This window comes from Arvicola amphibius, chromosome 6 (genome assembly GCF_903992535.2).
Source record: "Arvicola amphibius chromosome 6, mArvAmp1.2, whole genome shotgun sequence".
Lineage (NCBI taxonomy): Eukaryota > Metazoa > Chordata > Mammalia > Rodentia > Cricetidae > Arvicola > Arvicola amphibius.
This window is the reverse complement of record NC_052052.2, coordinates 16,727,555-16,745,119: the sequence shown is the minus strand read 5'-3', so window position 1 is coordinate 16,745,119 and position 17,565 is coordinate 16,727,555. Positions and strand designations below refer to the sequence as shown.

Below are 17,565 nucleotides of genomic sequence, written 5' to 3'. Positions count from 1 at the left end.
GCCAGGGTGCTCTTGCCCACGTGTGCACACTTGGAAGCCAGAGGTCAGTATCGGGTGTCTGTATCTGTTGCCCTCCACCTTACTTTACGAGAAACGGTCTTCCACCGAACCCAGAGCTCATCATTCTAGCTAGACTGACTGGCCAGCAAGCTCTGGGGCTCCCCATTCCCCAACACTGGGGTTATGTATGTGCTGCCATGCCTTGATCTTTTGTGGGTACTGGGAGTCCAAACCTAGGTCTTCAGGTTTGTGCAGCTAACACTTTATCCTTAAAGCCATCTCCTCAACCTCAAAGAGCTGACTCTGTTGTTGTGAGAGTTTCTGCTCATCCTGGTTGACAAGGAACTGCCTGAGGCTGAAGATGACCTTGAACTCCTCGCCCCCCACCTCTGGGATTAAAAGCTTGTGTGGCAACATTCCAGCTCATACTTCCTGCAAGCTAGTCGGGCACTCTACCAATGGAGCTCCATCTGCAGTCAGCCTTGTGAGCATCTCAGACTGCAGGGATTAACCACAACACCCAGGATGCTTATTTTACTGGGTTGGAGAGATGGCTCAGTGGTTAAGAACAGTTGCTGTTCTTCCAGAGGATCCTAGTTCGGTTTCCCAACACCCATAGTAGGCAGCTCGCCACCATCTGTAATTACAGCTCCGGAAGATCCAGCAACACTTACACACACATTCCAATATGCAGGCACACACCTACATGTAATGAAAAATAATAACTTCGACCGGGCAGTGGTTTGCCTGCAAGTTTGCGCATCACATGTATGCAGTGTTTGCAGGGGCCAGCAGGGGGCACCGGATCCTCTGGAACTGGAGTTACCAATGGTTGTGAGCCGTCATGTGGGTGCAGGAACTGAACTCAGGACCTCTGCAGGAACACGTGTTCCTAATTGCTGAGCCACCCCTCCAGACTGTTCTACTACTCTAATGTTCTCTGATACTTCCTGTTTCATTATTTTCAGTAATAATTGGTACCCCCCAAGAAGCTACTGCAAACAGTTAATGGGGTGCAGCATGCAAGACTGAAAAACACTGCACCAAGCATCCGTTTCCTTACCTCAGGGTCACTGCATTTGTATTCGATTTGTTTTAAAATTTGAAGTTTTAAAATTTTCTTTTGTTTCTTTGAGAGAGCATCTCTCTGTTCAGTCCTGGCTGTCCTGGAACTCACTGTGTAGACCAGGCAGATCTCCTGCCTGTCTCCCAAGTGCTAGGATTCAAGGCTTGCACTCCTATGCCCGCTGGTACCAGGCACCGGGGAATCTCAGTTCACGACCTTGTGCTGTGCACCAAGTCATCTCCCCAGCCCAGGATTCTGCTAATTCCTGAGGAGGGGAGGACTTTCAATCTTCTACTGTCTCGTACTTGACAAACTCTTCCCTTGGATAGCTCTTACTCCTTCATGAATCCATCACAGAATGTTTTCTCTGAAGCTGCTGCCTCCTGAAGATGGTGGCAGATATTTAACACATGCAGGCAGCTCAGAACACAACAGAAAACAGGTGTACTTCGGCTTATCTTCAAAGTTAGACATTTTACAGCAACATGTTTCTCTCCGTACCTCTCAGACTCTAAACCCAGGAAGAGAGACTTTCACTACATTTCCTTATTTTCCCCCCTTTAGTTGGATTTGGTTTTTAGAGGCAAGGTCTCTCTCTATGAAGCCTTGACTGGTCTGAACCTTGTTATATAGACCAGACTGGTCTCAAACTTGGGACAGTCCTGCCTCTGCCTCTGGAGTGCTGGGACGGCAGGCATGCGTCGCCATACCCGGCTGAAGTTTTAACCATCTCTGTATTCCTTGCTCCTTGCTTTGTGTTTTATAACAGAAGCCTGGAAAATACTGAATGGGCAAGATGTAGTTAATGGCTTACTCCTGTCAACATCCAGGAGGCAGAGGCAGAGGCAGGAGGATTTCCATGAGTAGGAGGACAACCTGGGTAATATGTAAATTCCAGGCTAGCGTGGGTTACGTAGAATCAGAAAGCCAAAATCAAAACAAAACCAAAAACAGTTCCGTGGAGCAGAGAATAACCAGAATAACCAGCCAGGAAGAAAAACAAAGGCGGAGTGGGGGTGGAGCCAACTCTGGGAGTCTCACGTCACGCACAAGGCTCCGCCCTATGCCTGGTCCCGCCCACAGAGCGATCGGCGGTCACGTGGGACCCAGAGGGTGTGGCCACGGGGACTCTGGGCAAAGATGGCAACAGTGAGGAGAGCTTTCCCGCGAAGGCTGGTGGGCTTGGCGTCCCTCCGGGCTGTAAGTGCCCCAAGTGGGTGACAGTCGGGGACGGGTGGGCCTCGTCGGCTGCTCTGACAGACGAAGCGGGGCAGCTCTAGGGGCCAAAGCCGGGAGGGTTTGAGAGTTAGGGACCCAGCCGGTCTGGTTCAGATCCCTTGCAAGAAACGGGGAAACTGAGGCCTGTGAAGCCAAGCAATCCGCTGTCAATGTAGAGACCTGGGACATCATTCTGGGTGTCCTAACTCCCTTACGGTGGCTCTGGCTCCTTTCCCTAACTGAGCTTCGGATCTCCCCAGCCCTTCATTAGTGAAAAACACGTCCCACCTGGAAAAAGCATCCCTGCTCGCCGCTTTCCCCTGGTCTTGTTGCTTTTCTGAACTCCCGCGGAGAACGTGGGTCGCACAGGGATTTCCCCGGAACTGTACTTTGGGCCTGTGCGGTCCTGGTGTTCCGTCTTCTCCCACGCACAGTGAGGGGAGGGAAAAGGCCAAGGAGCTGTGCTGGTTAAGCCGCAAACTGGTGTCTGGATGAGCTTCCCACTTTCAAGGCTGAGTGACGGATTTCACTCAGCTTGCTTGTACATGAAATGGATAGCTTGTCTCAGGGTGATTTGGTGAGTGATCAGTCATGGGTGGTGTTTTGGTGGAGTTGTGTTTTGGGGGGAATAGCTCCCCACTTCACTGCTCTACCACGAAGCTACATCGTCAGCTCAGTGATGGGCTTATTATACATTGGAGAGTTTAGGCAGTACAGCAGTACTTGGGAAAACTACTTCTTTTGCATCTTGTGGGTCTCTCTCAGAAAACCACTTCTGTCTCTTTAGTCTACCCAGCTCCACTGATTGCTCAGGGATGGAATGAAAATGCCAACTCCAACTTAAAAAGTTAGGAAATGAGATGGTGGATAATAATGTTTTGTTTATTTGAGATAGAGTATCTTTCTATGTAACTCTGGCTGTCCTAGAACTCATGATGTAGACCAGACAGGTTTCAAACTCACAGAGATAGGTCAGCCTGCCTCTGCCTCTAGGATTACAGGCGTGCACCACCAAGCCCTGCTAGATCATAATCATTTTTAAAAACCTGGGGTAATGGAATATAACGAAAAGCTGTCACTTTCTCTTTTATTTGGCTTTTAATTATATTTATTCGTTTGTTTGTTTATATGTGACTGTGCCCTAGTGAAAGTCCAAAGGCCGACCGACTTTCAGGAGCCGGTTTTGTCCGACTGTGTAGGTTCCAGGGGTGAACTTAGGCCATCAGGCTTAGCAGCAAGTTTCTTAATTCTTGCCAACCCTGGTTTCTGGTTTTGCCTTTATTTAATTTTATTCCATGCATGTTGGTGTTTTGTCTGTGTCAGGGTGTAGGATCTCCCGGAATGTTGTCACAGACAGTTGTGAGCTGTGTTGTGGGTCCTGGGAATTGAACCCAGGTCCTCTGGAAGAGCAACTGGTGCTCTTGAACAGTGAACCATCTCTCCAGCCTCTTGTTTTGTTTTTTATTATTGGTATGTGTACATGTCTGTGTAAATGTGTACCATGTGTGTTCTGGTGCCTTTGGAGGCCAGCTGGAATTATAAGCAGTTGGTACTGGCGCTGGGACCAGAACTCAGGAAGAGCATCAAGGGCTCTTAACTGCTGAGCCATCCCTCCAGCACCGTTTATGTGTGCGTGAAGGTGCCCGTGGATGCCAGAAGAGAGTATCAGGTTCCTTGAGCTAAACGTAGGCAGTTGTGAGCTATCTGACATGTGTTTGGAAGCCCAACGCGGGTCTTTTGTAAGAGCAGTATGCACTCTTAGTGACTGAGCCATCTCTTCAGTCTCTGGGTATATTTTAAAAATAAGATCTTTCCTGTCTCAGGCTGGCCTCACATTTGCTAGGTAGCCAAAGACACCCTTGATCTCCTGACCCTCCTGCCTCCATCCCCAAGTGCTGGGATTAGGGTGTGAGCCACCACACCCGGCCCTTGTTGTATGAAGAGCAGTTCTAGGGAGAGAAGCAGAACTAAGGTCAACTTGTTCCTAAGAAAATAGGAGGCGCGTTTTGCCTCAGCCTTTACTCACTGAGTCTGCTGTGTTCCAGGGCCGTGGGAAGAGCAGTGGGGAGAACCAAGTTCCTGGCCATTAGCACTTAAGCTCCACTGGCGTCATTTTGGGGTGATAAACCAGCAGAGGCTGACCATCTCAGTTAGGGGGAGACTCCAGGAGCAGGGACCTTCATCAGCTCCCCGACTTCTTGTAATCCAGGGCCTTGTCCCCTTGGTCTGTCAGAAACCATTGCCGGCTAAAACCAAAGCCACTTCAGGGGCGCTGAGGTGTTCCCGCTGACTCGTGGCAGGGGCTGTGTACTTCCTTAAGGGTTGCATGGGCTTGGGGTCCTTGGTGTATTGTGCAGTGCATCTTTCCTTTGCCCATTGCAGGATGTTTATTTGGGGGTGGGGGAAGGCCTGGAGAGGTGGTGGCTCCACGGTTTAGAGTGATCGCTGCTCTTTCCAGAGGACTCCGTCTTGGTCTTGGTTTCTAGAACCTACCTGATGGCTCACAACCATTTGTAGCTGTAGTCCAGGGGATCTGACGCCTTCTGGCTTATGAGAGCACTGCACACATGTGGCGAACAGACATACATGCAGACAGAATACCCAAACACGTAAAATAAATAAATAATTAACAATCTGTAGGTGGATAGGGGAAGATTTGCAGCAGACCTGATGTACAGTGAACTAAAGGCTTTAAACTTTTGGAAAAAATGTTTTCTTCAGCTGCTGGGGATGTCATCTCCTCAGACCTAATGTCCCAATGTCACTGGGCTTTAGACAAGCCTTACCGGAGCTAGCAAAGCCTTCATACCCTCGTCACCGCTGTGGGATCTGAGACTAACTCCTCTTGGTGCTCAGTGATCTGGACACTATACCCTTTGTGTGTTTTTTGTTGTTCCCGTAATGTGACTGAATGCATTGCCAGAACAGTGCCAGCCAGGATGAGATGGGGGCAGAGAGACAAGGTCTCCCGGCTTATAGGGAAGGCATTCATTGTAGTCTTGTGAAATACAAAGTACCAAAGGCGATGGATAGTAGATCAGAGGAAGGCGCTCTGACTCACTAAGTGATTGACGGGTGTAAGAATCAGTGCACATTCCAGGCTGAGGGCAGCCCTGCCGGACTGGAGCATAGCAACTTGTTGGGCAGAGGGTAAAAGGGAATGGAGCAGAAAGGAGGGGTGAGTAATGAGGTCAGAGCCTCCAAGGCAGGGTGACTAGAGGAAGGGGTGAGTCAGAGCCCAGCTGAGCAGCAGGGTGCAGGTGATGCCTTTTGCAGAGACAGACAGGATAGAGTCAAGCGAATGTTTGTGCAGTGTGGGCTTTGGGGACTGCCAAATGAGAAGTGTGGAAATGGGTCTATCAAATGGGCAGGTGTGTGTGTGTGTGTGTGTGTGTGTGCGCGCGCGCACGCGCGCGCTGAACCAGAAGAGGAGGGTAGGGGGTGCTGAACCAGAGGAGGGTAGGGGGTGCCGAACCAGAGGAGGATCTGTCTGGAAGCACGGCTTCTTGCTCATTCCTGCCCAAAGCACATTTTGCTTTTTTGTCTTAATCCTGAAAGAGACCAGGTGGAGTTAAATAGGGAGAAACTGGCTGCTCGCAGTAGCGAAGGAAGAGCCTTGTGTTCTACACGGTCCTGTGCTAAATCCTAACACTTGGGTTTCCTCTTTTAAACCGAAGGCTGGCACGTCATCCATGGGTACCTTCCCGAAGCGGGTGAAGATCGTGGAAGTCGGTCCCCGCGATGGTCTGCAGAATGAAAAGGTAAAGACGGAAGCGGGCTCAGGAACGATGGTTCACGTGTATGTTTGGAGCATTCCAGGGAAGTTGGGTCAGGTACATTGTGGGCTTTTGAGAAACTGGAATGTTATGCAGCTATTAATACAAGAATATTAAATGATGCCAGGCTGAAAAACAGAATATGTATTCAACTTTACTCCTATGTAGAAGAAATAGGCCTAGGTATGTGTGGAAGTATTTACTTAGAAAGAAACATAAAACTCCCTTAAAAGTGGGAGTGTTGTACACCTGAGTATGAGTCACGTGTCCAGTCTGTACACACAGGGCTCATGTGCCAAGGATAACTTTGAATGTGGCTCATACACCATTTATGGTCACAACATGTGTGGCTTGGGAGCACTTGATGTGTGGCTTGTGAGGGGACTGGAGACATTGACCCCCTGGTTAAGAGTGCTTCCTGCTCAGAGGACCCAGTTTCAATTCCCAGCACCCATATGATGGCTTACAACCCGGGGAAGATGTCGGGCAGGCTGGGAATTGTCAGAACCTGTACCATAATCCTACTGACTGGCACCAAGGAGCCATGAGAGGCTTTTTAAAAAAATAATATTTATTTATTTACTTACTTACTTACTTACTTACTTATTTATTATGTATACAATATTCTGTCTGTGTGTATGCCTGCAGGCCAGAAGAGGGCACCGGACCCCATTACAAATGGTTGTGAGCCACCATGTGGTTGCTGGGAATTGAACTCAGGACCTTTGGAAGAGCAGGCAATGCTCTTAACCTCTGAGCCATCTCTCCAGCCCGAGAGGCTTTTTTTAAAAAGTTTTTTATATTTATTTATTTGCACCATTGCCACCACCCAGCTTAAGGATTATTTTTATTTTTGTGTATGTGTGTGTGTGTCCCTGTGCGTGTATACCTGCCACATGCAAGCAGTGCCCATAGAGGCCAGAAGGGGGCATCAGATCCCCTGGAGCTGAAGTTAATGGGCATTTGTGAATTGCCCAGCTAGAGTACTGGGAACTGAGCATGGGTCCTCTGAGGAGTCTTTACTGATGAGCTGTCTCTGCAGCCCCTCGTGGATGACTTTTGGGCAGGAAAGTGAAGCATTGGAGACTGCAGTTCAGGAAGTTTCTAGTTTAGACTGAGTTGACAGAGGGAGGCCATGCTATACTACACCTGGGATCTTGGGGGTAAATTAGAAAGGAATCCATAGGCTCTGCTGAGTGATTCAATGTGGGGAAGGGAGAAAAAGAGAGAAAACATGGTATTTAGGGTCCACCCATCCACAGCACTCAGAGCAGAGGATTCATTTCTGTTCGCTCTGGCCAAGGCACCTTGCTCTCAGTTTATGATGGGGTCATAAACCAATACATTGAGTTAAGAGTCTACATCGGAGGAAAATGGTCGTTTTCTGTACCAGTGTTGCTGACTTGCCTTTTCTGGGTTTCCGTCTGTTACAGAACATTGTACCTACCCCAGTGAAAATCAAGCTGATAGACATGCTTTCTGAAGCAGGGCTCCCCGTTATTGAAGCCACCAGCTTTGTCTCTCCAAAGTGGGTTCCCCAGGTGAGCCCAGCCTCCAGAAGAAGCCTGTCCCGGATGGGATGGTGGGAAGCCCCCCATTTGCTCTTGCAGCCACTGGGTGTCGGAAGCATAGGCTTCCAGATCCCTGGCTTCAGGGGTCTCAAGTGAGTCTCAGCACTGTGTGGCACAGGAAGGACGTGACCTGGGAGCCAGGGGCTCTGACTCAGTCTGGGGTCTGCCCTGGTTTAGTGGAGCCCTTGCTAAGTGAGACCTTTGCCCTCTCAAGATAGAGGCGGCCTCTGCGGTCTCTCCTAGCACGTACAACCCATGCCCTTCTGCAGCAAGGACCCCTTCACAGGGGTGGGCAAACCATCCCAGGACAGTGAGTGCCAGGCAATGCAGAGGGAGTGGTGTCCAGGGCCCACCAAAGGTGGTTCTGGGTAAGTGGCTGCTGCTGCTGACTGTGACTGAGGGTACCACAGAGTTGTCAGTACTGACCATAGGAGCTGCCAAGGTCACACTGCGCAGGATGTCTCCTGAGCCCTCAGTGGTCAGACAGATAAAGTATTGGAAACAGAAAATTCAGTGGTGAGAGGGGTCTCTCTAGCACTGAGCTCTTGACTTCTTTGGCTCCCAGATGGCTGACCACTCTGAAGTCTTGAAGGGCATTCAGAAGTTTCCTGGTGTCAACTATCCAGTCCTGACTCCAAATGTGAAAGGCTTCGAGGAAGCGGTAAGAGGTTGACCTGCCTCGTCTTCCCGGTCCTGTCCTGCGATGGCCCTCTGAGCAGCTGGTCTCCAGTGGCTATGAGCAGCATCAGATTGGGGACTGGGGGGAGGTAGTCCAGCCCTGTCACTCACTGCTCTGTTGTCTTGACAAACTGCTTAACCTCTGAGCTTCAGGTCTGCCCGTGAACGAGGACCAGTCATGGTGCTTACAGCTGAACCCATTTGTTTCCGTTAGGCAATGCTCGATAAGAGCCCGAGAGACACGTGCTTGCTATAACTATTAGGGCCTGCAATCACTTCTCTTTTCTTTCTTTCTTTCTTTTTTTTGTTTGTTTTTCGAGACAGGGTTTCCCTGTAGTTTCTAGAGCCTGTCCTGGAACTAGCTCTTGTAGACCAGGCTGGCCTCGAACTCAGAGATCCGCCTGCCTCTGCCTCCCGAGTGCTGGGATTAAAGGCGTGCGCCACCACCGCCCAGCTACCCACTTCTCTTTTCATTTTTTAGATTTTTTTTTTATTTTATATGTTCTGGTGTTTTGCCTGAATATCTGTGCACCATGCACATGCAATGCCTGCAGAGACCAGAAGAGGACATAAGGTCCTTTGGAACTGGAGTTACAAACAGTTATGGATGCTGGGAATCCGACCCAGATCCCGTGCAAGAGCAGCAAGCGCTCTTAAGTGCTGCGCTCTCTGCAGCATGCATCACTCAGTGCTTAGGGAAGGGTACCAGCGCTGTGCAGGGGCGCTTCTGCAGTGGCTGCTCAACCACCCCCCCCCCCCCCCGCTGCACATGGGTGCTTCTGCTGTGGTTGTTCAGCCCCCTCCGCGCATGGGCGCTTCTGCAGTGGCTGCTCAACCCACACCACCCATGGGCATTTCTGTAGTGTGGTTGTTCAACCCCCACCGCGCATGGGCGCTTCTGCAGTGGTTGCTCAACCTTCACTGCGCATGGGCGCTTCTGCAGTGGTTGCTCAACCTTCACTGCGCATGGGCGCTTCTGCAGTGGCTGCTCAACCTTCACCGCGCATGGGCGCTTCTGCAGTGGCTGTAACCCCCGCCACTTGCAATGTCCACATTCCCCAGCTTTGTTTTTGTTTTGCTTTCTAATTGAAATATAAGTTTCCCAGGGCTGCTATGAGAAAACACTGCAAACTGTAACAGAAATCACTTTACTGTCTGACATTCTGGAGGCCAGGGGCTCACATACGTCTTCTAGAGACTGGGATGAGCACTTAGCCTTGGTGTTGCTTGGTTTGTGCGTGCCTGCCTGCACCCTCAGGTCCCCTCCACATTTCTTCACACAACCATCCTTTAAGGACACCAGTCATTCTGGATTAGGGGCCCATCCTGCTCCACTGTGACCTCATTTCACCTAGTTACATTTGTGGTGACTCTGTTTCCAAGTACGGTCATGTTCTGGGAACTAGGTATTGGGATGTCCACGTAATTTATTTATTATTATTAAGTTTGTTTATTTACTTGTGTGTGTGTGTGTGTGTGCGCGCGCACACGTGTGTACGGTGGCACTCGTGTGGAGGTCAGTCGACACCTTGAGTGATTGATTCTCTCCTTCTCCCATGTGGGTCCTGGGGAATTGAACTCAGGTCATCAGGATTGACAGCACATGCATTTTACCTCCCGAGCCATCTCTCCTGCCCCAGCCTATTCCCTAAAGGATGTTTATATGAATGTGCAACCTGTAACAGTCACATACCATCCAACTTGCCACAAGAAAGGTTTTGCCACGGGACCAGTTCTTCCAGGAGCAGAGTGCTAAAGGTATTCACCTGGATGTTGGCAGGTAGCTGCAGGTGCCAAGGAAGTTAGCATCTTTGGGGCGGCCTCTGAGCTCTTCACTCGGAAGAATGTGAACTGCTCCATAGACGAGAGTTTCCAGCGCTTCGATGGAGTCATGAAGGCCGCACAGGCCGCCAGCATCCCTGTGAGAGGGTGAGTCAGGCCTCGCAGGGCTCCTTCCTCAGTGTCCTGGTGGAATGGAGCCAGATTCTCCCACCCACTGGTCTCTCTACCTCAGACTCTTGCAAACTCCACAACTGAACCTTTCTCCGAGGGAGTGGAGGCAGAAGATTAGCTGGGGTTTCTCTCAGACCTAAATTTGGTGACTGATCAGGTATAGACTAGGCCAGTCTGGAACTCACAGACATCCATCTATCTCTGCTTCAGTGCTGGGATGGCATGTGCCACCATGCCCAGCCCCAGGTTTTGATTCTTACTGGGGAGCCAGGCCTGGTGGCTTGGGGCCTGGTAGTGCATGCCTTTAAACGTGTCTCAAAACACAAAAACCAAACAACAGCAACAACAAAATAAGGTGACTGGGGCCAGGCAGTGGTGGTGCACGCCTTTAATCCCAGCACTCAGGAGGCAGAGGCAGGCGGATCTCTATGAATTTGAAGCCAGCCTGGTCTACAGATTGAGTTCTAGGACAGCTAAGGCTACACAGAGAAACCCTGTCTCAAGAAAATAAAATGCAGTGCTGGGGACGAGACCCAGCACTGATGAAGCCTTGTAGCCTGCTAGGCAGGTACTCTACCATTGCTGTATGCACAGCAAGTGAAGCTTTTACTGTGTTTCAGGACCCTGTGCGCATCACCCTGGCATTCTGCAGCATGAACTCGTTCATGGCTCGTTCCAGCCCTGGTGGAGCCTCTAACCCTCTGCCATATGCATTCTGTCTCTTGCCTGTGCACGCCCCCTCCATGGGCAGAATGCTGCTCCTTCATTCTGCTCCTCAGCTCCTGCCTGGTCCTCCATGGATGTCAGCTCCACTTGGTTTTCTTTGTCCCTCAACAGGAGACAGTGCCCCTCCTTTGGGGTTCCAAAGTCTTCTGACATCCTGAAACATGGCACTTAGCTGTCTAGCTCTGCAGCTGCCTTCACCACACTGGGCTGTGCTCTCTCTTAGGGCAGGCCACTTCCTACAGTTCCTGGGTGCTGTGCTTACCCATCGCAGGGCCTGACAAACCCGATAAACAGGTAGAAGCGGGGGAAGCTGGGTCTCCAGCCATGTCCCCCCAGGCCTGTGCTCTGTCCTGATAAATCTTTTAACTTTTTCTTTCCTCTTCTTTTTCCTTTCTTTCTTCTTTCCTTCCTTCCTTCCTTCCTTCCTTCCTTCCTTCCTTCCTTCCTTCCTTCCTGTTGTTGTTTTGTTTTGTTTTTGTTTGTTTGTTTTGAGACAGAGTCTCACTCTGTAGTCCTGGCTGTCCTGGAACTCACTTTGTTACCAGGCTGATCTTGAACTCACAGAGATGCCTGCCTCTGCCTCCCGAGTGCTGGGGTCAGATGTTTGTGCCACCAACCACATTGTTTAGCAATGTCAGAGTAAATAGAAAAATTAAGGTGGAAAGCATACCAAGATTTTTGAATGTTGATCCAACAAACATTATTTTTTATTTTGATTGATATACTTTGTCTATTTATTGAGAAAAGGTCTTTCTGTGTAACCCTGGCTTGTCTGGAACACACAGAGATCTCCCTACCTCTGCCTCTGGAGTGCTGGAATTAAAGACATGCGCTACCATTCCTGGCTCCATCTCTTAATAGATAGAATATTTTACTTGACCATGAAGGGTTTGGGTTTTTGGTTCAGTTTGGTTTTTTCTGACAGCATCTCATTCTTTAGGTTCATATTGGTGTAGAACTCACTATGTCACCAAGGCTGGCAATCCTCCTGCCTCAGCCTCCCAGGTGCCAGGATTACAGGTTTGAGCCACCACCTCAGTCTAACTCAATAGAGACGCTCCAAAGCCAGCAGGGGCGCTGAGAGCGACCACACAACTATCGCGGGCCAGGCCTGGGCTCCCCTCCTGTCTCATGTCTTCCTTTTTTGCCCCTATCTCTCCCCACACCTTAGATGTTCTGTCCCTTGTTCCATCCTGGATATGTCAGATTCTGACCTTGACAGAAACATGTTTCCTGAAGGACCCTCCCCTCTCTAACTTTGGCGCCATGACCTCAGGGAGCTCTGCCTAGCAACCCTTGCTGCATTGCCTACCCGTGTTTCCTTCTGTTGCTCCGTCCTTCACGATGCATCTCTTTCTGGAATTATCTCCCCCTCCTAATGTGACTGCAGCCTTGTTTGCCATGTTCCTGATTTGAACATGCTTCTGGAGGCGAGGGCCCATTCATGGTTCCGCTCACGGCTCTGCCCAGAGCCTGGCACATCCTCCTCATCTCAGTAAACAGCAACTGAGTGGTAGATGAGCTGTCTGGCCCGAGCCTGGTACTGACTCACCTGTTCTTGTCTTCTTGTGCTAACCTGTGTGTTCATCCTGGCACTGGTGACCTCAATACTGGCCCACTCCCCCAGCGTGTGGGGCTGCCCCTTCAGACGGCTCAGGTGCACTCTGGTTCCTTGTACCTATTGTGAGTTCTCAACCACCTGCAACCTGCTTCTGGAACTGTGGCCTCTTAGCCCCGCCTTCCCTGCAGGCTTCTCTAGCTCTCCCGCCCAGAAACTAGGCCAAAGAGCCTTTCTCCCACTCAGAGTTAACCTTTCACCCAGTACTGGGCCTCCTGCCCAGCTTCATGTTTACTGTGGCCTCACCAGGGATGTGTGTCAAATGGTCACCAGGCATTTCTGATGGCTGACGAGCTGGGTCACTGACACTGTTCCTCCTGTTTCTCCACAGGTATGTCTCCTGTGCCCTCGGATGCCCCTACGAGGGGAAGGTCTCCCCGGCTAAAGTAGCTGAGGTGTGTGCAGTGGGCAAGGTCTTGTGAGGGTTGGCTTCCTTGCCAACCTGCATGCACAGGTGCCCTCGCCTCCCTTCCCCAGTAGGACACTGTTTTTACCCTTCACACACACACACACACACACACACACACGCATGCACGCACACTCATACTGAGTGCACAGCCTGCACCTGCCCCTCAGGCCACCTCCTTGCCAGTTCTCTATCCCACCTGAAAGCCCTGCATTCAGATTCCAGTCTCATCAACTGAGGCACAATTGCCAGTGTGGTATCCCCAGGAGTCCCCAGATTCCTTGTAGTAGGTGAGAGACCACACACATCCTCTTGACTAGTAACCATGGCTACACTGAGGAGGACCCAGCATAGGACCAGGGTGTGAGTTACCCAGGAACTTCAGCCTTTTCATCCAGAAAACCTCACTGCCTATTTGATGCTGTTCTTCCATGAGCAGTTGAGGAGGCAAGTCACTGGCCACCTAGGGTGCTGATGGCAGCTAGGGTCTTATCCATTGTGTCCTACAGAGTCCTTTTGTTCTTCCCCAATACCGTGTGGCATCCAGTCAGAGGGGTGACCCCAGGGCTACTGCGGGCTCCAGTGGCTGCTGTTCCCTGGTCTGTGCACCCCACTCCTGAAGCAGAAATTGAAGCTCAGAGAAGTCACACCCCAAAGCAGGTAGACAATGAACTAACTGCAGAGTGGGAACTTTTGAACTCAGCATCACATGACCCCAGAGGCCTGCCACTACTGTCACCTGGTAGGCACATGGCAGGGGTGAAGGGTGGGATGTCACTGTCATTTATAAGGACAGTCATCTGTGTAAACAGTAAACATCTGTGTCTCCTGCCCCTGCTTCCTCTCTGCTCAGAGCCAGGCATGTGCAACCTCCTTCAGGGGCGACTTTGGCTGCTGAGGCTCTGTGGTGACTGACCAGTTGCAAATGAGTTTCTATAAAGTTACATAGTTCCCCGTTGCTCCTTAAAGTACACAGCTAGTATCTTAGACCCACAGTCCACAGATCCTATTGCCAAAGGAAGGCCTTTTCCTGATCCCTGTCAGCCACTGTGGAGGAAACAGAGGGGAGTCACAGGCCGCTGCCATGGTTGCCTCTCTTCCAGGCTCAGTCTCCCAGCCTGTGAGCAATGGTTGTGATTTCCATTGGAGTTGTCAGGACCTAGGACTCAGGAACACAGCACCTCAGAGAGGTGAACTGCCTGGGCAGAGTCCATGCCTCTAAGCCCTAGAGCCATGCTGGTGCCTCTGGGATCCTCTAAGTATCCATTCACTTTTCCAGGTTGCCAAGAAGTTGTACTCAATGGGCTGCTATGAGATCTCCCTTGGGGACACCATTGGTGTGGGCACCCCGGGACTCATGAAAGACATGCTGACTGCTGTCCTGCGTGAGGTGCCTGTGGCCGCACTTGCTGTCCACTGCCATGATACCTATGGTCAAGCCCTGGCCAACACCTTGGTAGCCCTGCAGGTAATGAAAGCCATGTGCCCATTCCCCAAGAGGGCACGGGACAGAGCAGCCCAGCTTCATTTTATTTATTAATAAAAGTATTGATAAGCCGGGTGGTAGTGGCATACACTTTTAATTCCAGCGCTTGGGAGGCAGAACCAGGCAGGTCTCTGTAAGTTCGAGGCCAGCCTGGTCTACATAGAAAAACCCTGTCTTGGAAAAAATACTGAAGCAAAAGTATATGAGGCCACAGATGGAGACACACCCGGTTAAGGGAATGGCTCCCCACAGAAGGTCACTGAGACTTGATGGACACGAGAGGATGCTGTGCAGGTGCAGGGGTCTGAAGGGCATGCTTGCCATGTTCAGGGAATAGGGAGGCGTCATTGGAGGCAGCAGGGTGACTGAGAGAGTAAGCAGGTGGAACCTGCTGCAATGGCGCCCTCTGGTGTTAGTTTCCACGCTAGCATCAGGCTATAGCTGGTGTTCCTCCTGAGACCTGACAGGATGTGCGGGCACATGTGGAGGTCAGAGGGCAACTAAGGAGCTGGTTCTTTCCTTCAGCCTGAGGACCAAATTCAGGTTGCCACATTTTCTGGCAAGCACCTTTACCCCCTGAGCCACACCTGACTAGCCAATTATAGATCCTTCTGAGACCCCCAACCTCCCATTTCTCTGACTCTATTCAAGACAAAACACCTCCAGAGAAGCTGAGTCCACTATCAGTGCCATTGTCCTGGAACTAAGGGGCTAGACTGCTGGCCCAGGGGGGCCGCTCTAGGGAGAACCCCAAAGGGAGAAATGGAGCCAGGAGTCAGCTGAAGAGATGAGGGAAGTTCCTCTAGCAAAGGAGGCTCACTGATCCAGGGAGAGAAGCTCTGCCCCTCAGTGGATTCCCCCTGGCAGGATCGCAGGCAGGAGAGGCTCAATGGCCTCCAGGCTTCGGCAGCTACATCTCACCATCCTTGTGTTTCCAGATGGGAGTGAGCGTTGTGGACTCCTCTGTGGCAGGACTTGGAGGCTGTCCCTATGCACAAGGGGCCTCAGGGAATTTAGCTACAGAGGACCTGGTCTACATGCTGACTGGCTTAGGGATTCACACGGTAAGCCTGGCTGCCCCCTGGTGGTGACATCCCTGAATTAAGCAGTGCTGGGCTGGAGCCAGAGGATAGGCATATGGGCACCCATCCTTAGGGCGGGAAGCATTTGGAAGGGGGGCAGGGATTGTGGGAGCTTTATATTTCTGAGAGAGCAGAGGAGAGACTAAACAATCCTCCAGGAGAGTGGAAAATGGCTTTTACAGCGATCGGGCCCGTGTGAGGTTAGAGACCCTGGCAGAGCAGCCTGGGGTGTGTATGTGAAGAACCAGTAGACAGGGTCTCAGCAGTAGGAGAGGTTTGGTTGGTGACCTAGAAGGAATAGACCAAGACTCCAAGGATGAGAAGGAGCCAGCCAAAGATGGGATGAGGAGAGGGGTCTCTGGCAGAGGGAGCAGCATGGCAGAAGGGACTTTGGTCTGTTGGACATGCTCATGAGCACAGGAGACCAAGACCTCAGAGTGATGTCCACAGTTCAGTCCCTGGAGGCCCAGAAAGGGTCGAAAGGGCAGCCGTGAGAGGTGGCTTCGTGGCCTGCAGTAAGTCACTGCCCCGAGCCTGTTTTCTTTGCGAAATGAGGACAGTGAAATTAGCGCATGGGGCCCCACCAGACTCTGTAGGGACATCAGTGGTGGCACAGAAGTCACACAGAGTCTCTGCTTTAAGATCTGATGGTTTAAAACCCAAATCTGTTCCTCACAGGCTGTGCAACCTCAAATTATTTCATCTCTCCAAACTCTAGTCATGGCAACAAATGTAGCACTCATAGGTGGTTACAGGAACCATGTAGAGCGCTCAGCCCTGGGCACTCAGCAGTTGCTCTTCAGTTGTGTAGGGTGAGGATGCAGGTCAGTAGTAGAACTGCTGGCTAGCATGAGCAGAGGAAAAAAGACACAAAAGCAAATAAATGAACAATACATTTCCATGGCCCAGCCCTGTACTAGACCCCGAACATGGAGATGAGACAAGATTAATGAGGCCCCTCTTCTGGTGGAGGTCCACAGCCACTCTGAAGAAAGAACCCTGGGGCCTGCTGGACACAGCATCCCAGACAGTGGTTGCAGCAGGGGCCTGAGTGCCGTCACCTTCCCGCTTTCTGTGCCACAGCTATCCAGTCTCTTTCCCTCGGTGTTGAGGGCAGCCCCTGATTGACTTCATCCTCTAACTTACTTCTTCCAGGGTGTGAACCTCCAGAAACTCCTCGAAGCTGGGGACTTCATCTGTCAAGCCCTGAGCAGAAAAACCAGCTCCAAAGTGGCGCAGGCCACCTGCAAACTCTGAGCCCTTGTTCACCTGAGGCCTGGGACCAGGGGAGGTGGGCTTGCTCAGATGATTCCCTGATGGGGGAATGGAATGCGGACAAATGAGCGTGTATCACAAAGGTTCTAGACAGAAAGGGCAGGAGCTGCCAGGCCTTGGGGCGCCTGAGTGGTCTTGGAGCCTGGAAGTTCCCCTTCCCTGCAGGCCAGCTCCCCAGAGCTGAGTGCCTGAGCACTGGTTTGGGATGGCCCTGGGTCTCCTGGGCAAATCTGCTAGCAAACAGAGCTGCTGTCCACCCTGCCATGACTGTGGGTCCTGTGCATCTCTTCGGAAAACAGAACAGTTTTCCCCTAAAGTAGCAGAGCATCTGCTGAGATGGTGGGGGTTGATCTGCTGTGCTGGCCATCTGCCAAGCCCAGCATCTCTGGGAAATCTTCACTCTGTACATGATTTTTGAAAACAGCTTATGTAATTAAAGGTTTAATTTTCTAATATCCAATCATGCAAATGTGTATTTGTTTATGAGTGGGGGAATAAGATCATTCTGAGGAAGAGTGAAGGTTTTAACTGGTTCATCTCTGGATTTCTTCCATCTCCACACTGAGCCCCAGGTCCAGTGACTGGAAATCATGACTCTGGGTTAATTCCTGAGACCAATATGGTGGCTGGCCAGGACACCCAAGGAGTTGCTTCTGAGGCTGTGCCTCTGTTCCCAGAGCAGTAAGACAGGTCTCTTATTGGCCTGAAAG

At 51.0% G+C, this 17,565-nt stretch overlaps 1 protein-coding gene across 1 annotated transcript; it reads left to right on the top strand.

The window, feature by feature from the left end:
• Positions 1-2,142: 2,142 nt before the first annotated feature.
• On the top strand, positions 2,143-17,315 carry Hmgcl (3-hydroxy-3-methylglutaryl-CoA lyase). The gene is made up of 9 exons (XM_038334245.1): positions 2,143-2,266; positions 5,962-6,045; positions 7,494-7,601; positions 8,197-8,292; positions 10,090-10,238; positions 12,938-13,001; positions 14,292-14,480; positions 15,437-15,562; positions 16,736-17,315. The coding sequence occupies exons 1-9, from the start codon at positions 2,207-2,209 to the stop codon at positions 16,835-16,837; spliced, it is 978 nt and encodes a 325-aa protein (XP_038190173.1). The 5' UTR covers positions 2,143-2,206; the 3' UTR covers positions 16,838-17,315.
• Positions 17,316-17,565: the final 250 nt, after the last annotated feature.

Coding starts and splice junctions, on each gene's coding strand:
- Hmgcl (XM_038334245.1), top strand. CDS start 2,207: ATGGCAACAGTGAGGAGAGCTTTCCCGCGAAGGCTGGTGGGCTTGGCG. Junction 7,602..8,196: donor CTCCAAAGTGGGTTCCCCAG/GTGAGCCCAGCC, acceptor TTTGGCTCCCAG/ATGGCTGACCACTCTGAAGT. Junction 10,239..12,937: donor GCCAGCATCCCTGTGAGAGG/GTGAGTCAGGCC, acceptor GTTTCTCCACAG/GTATGTCTCCTGTGCCCTCG.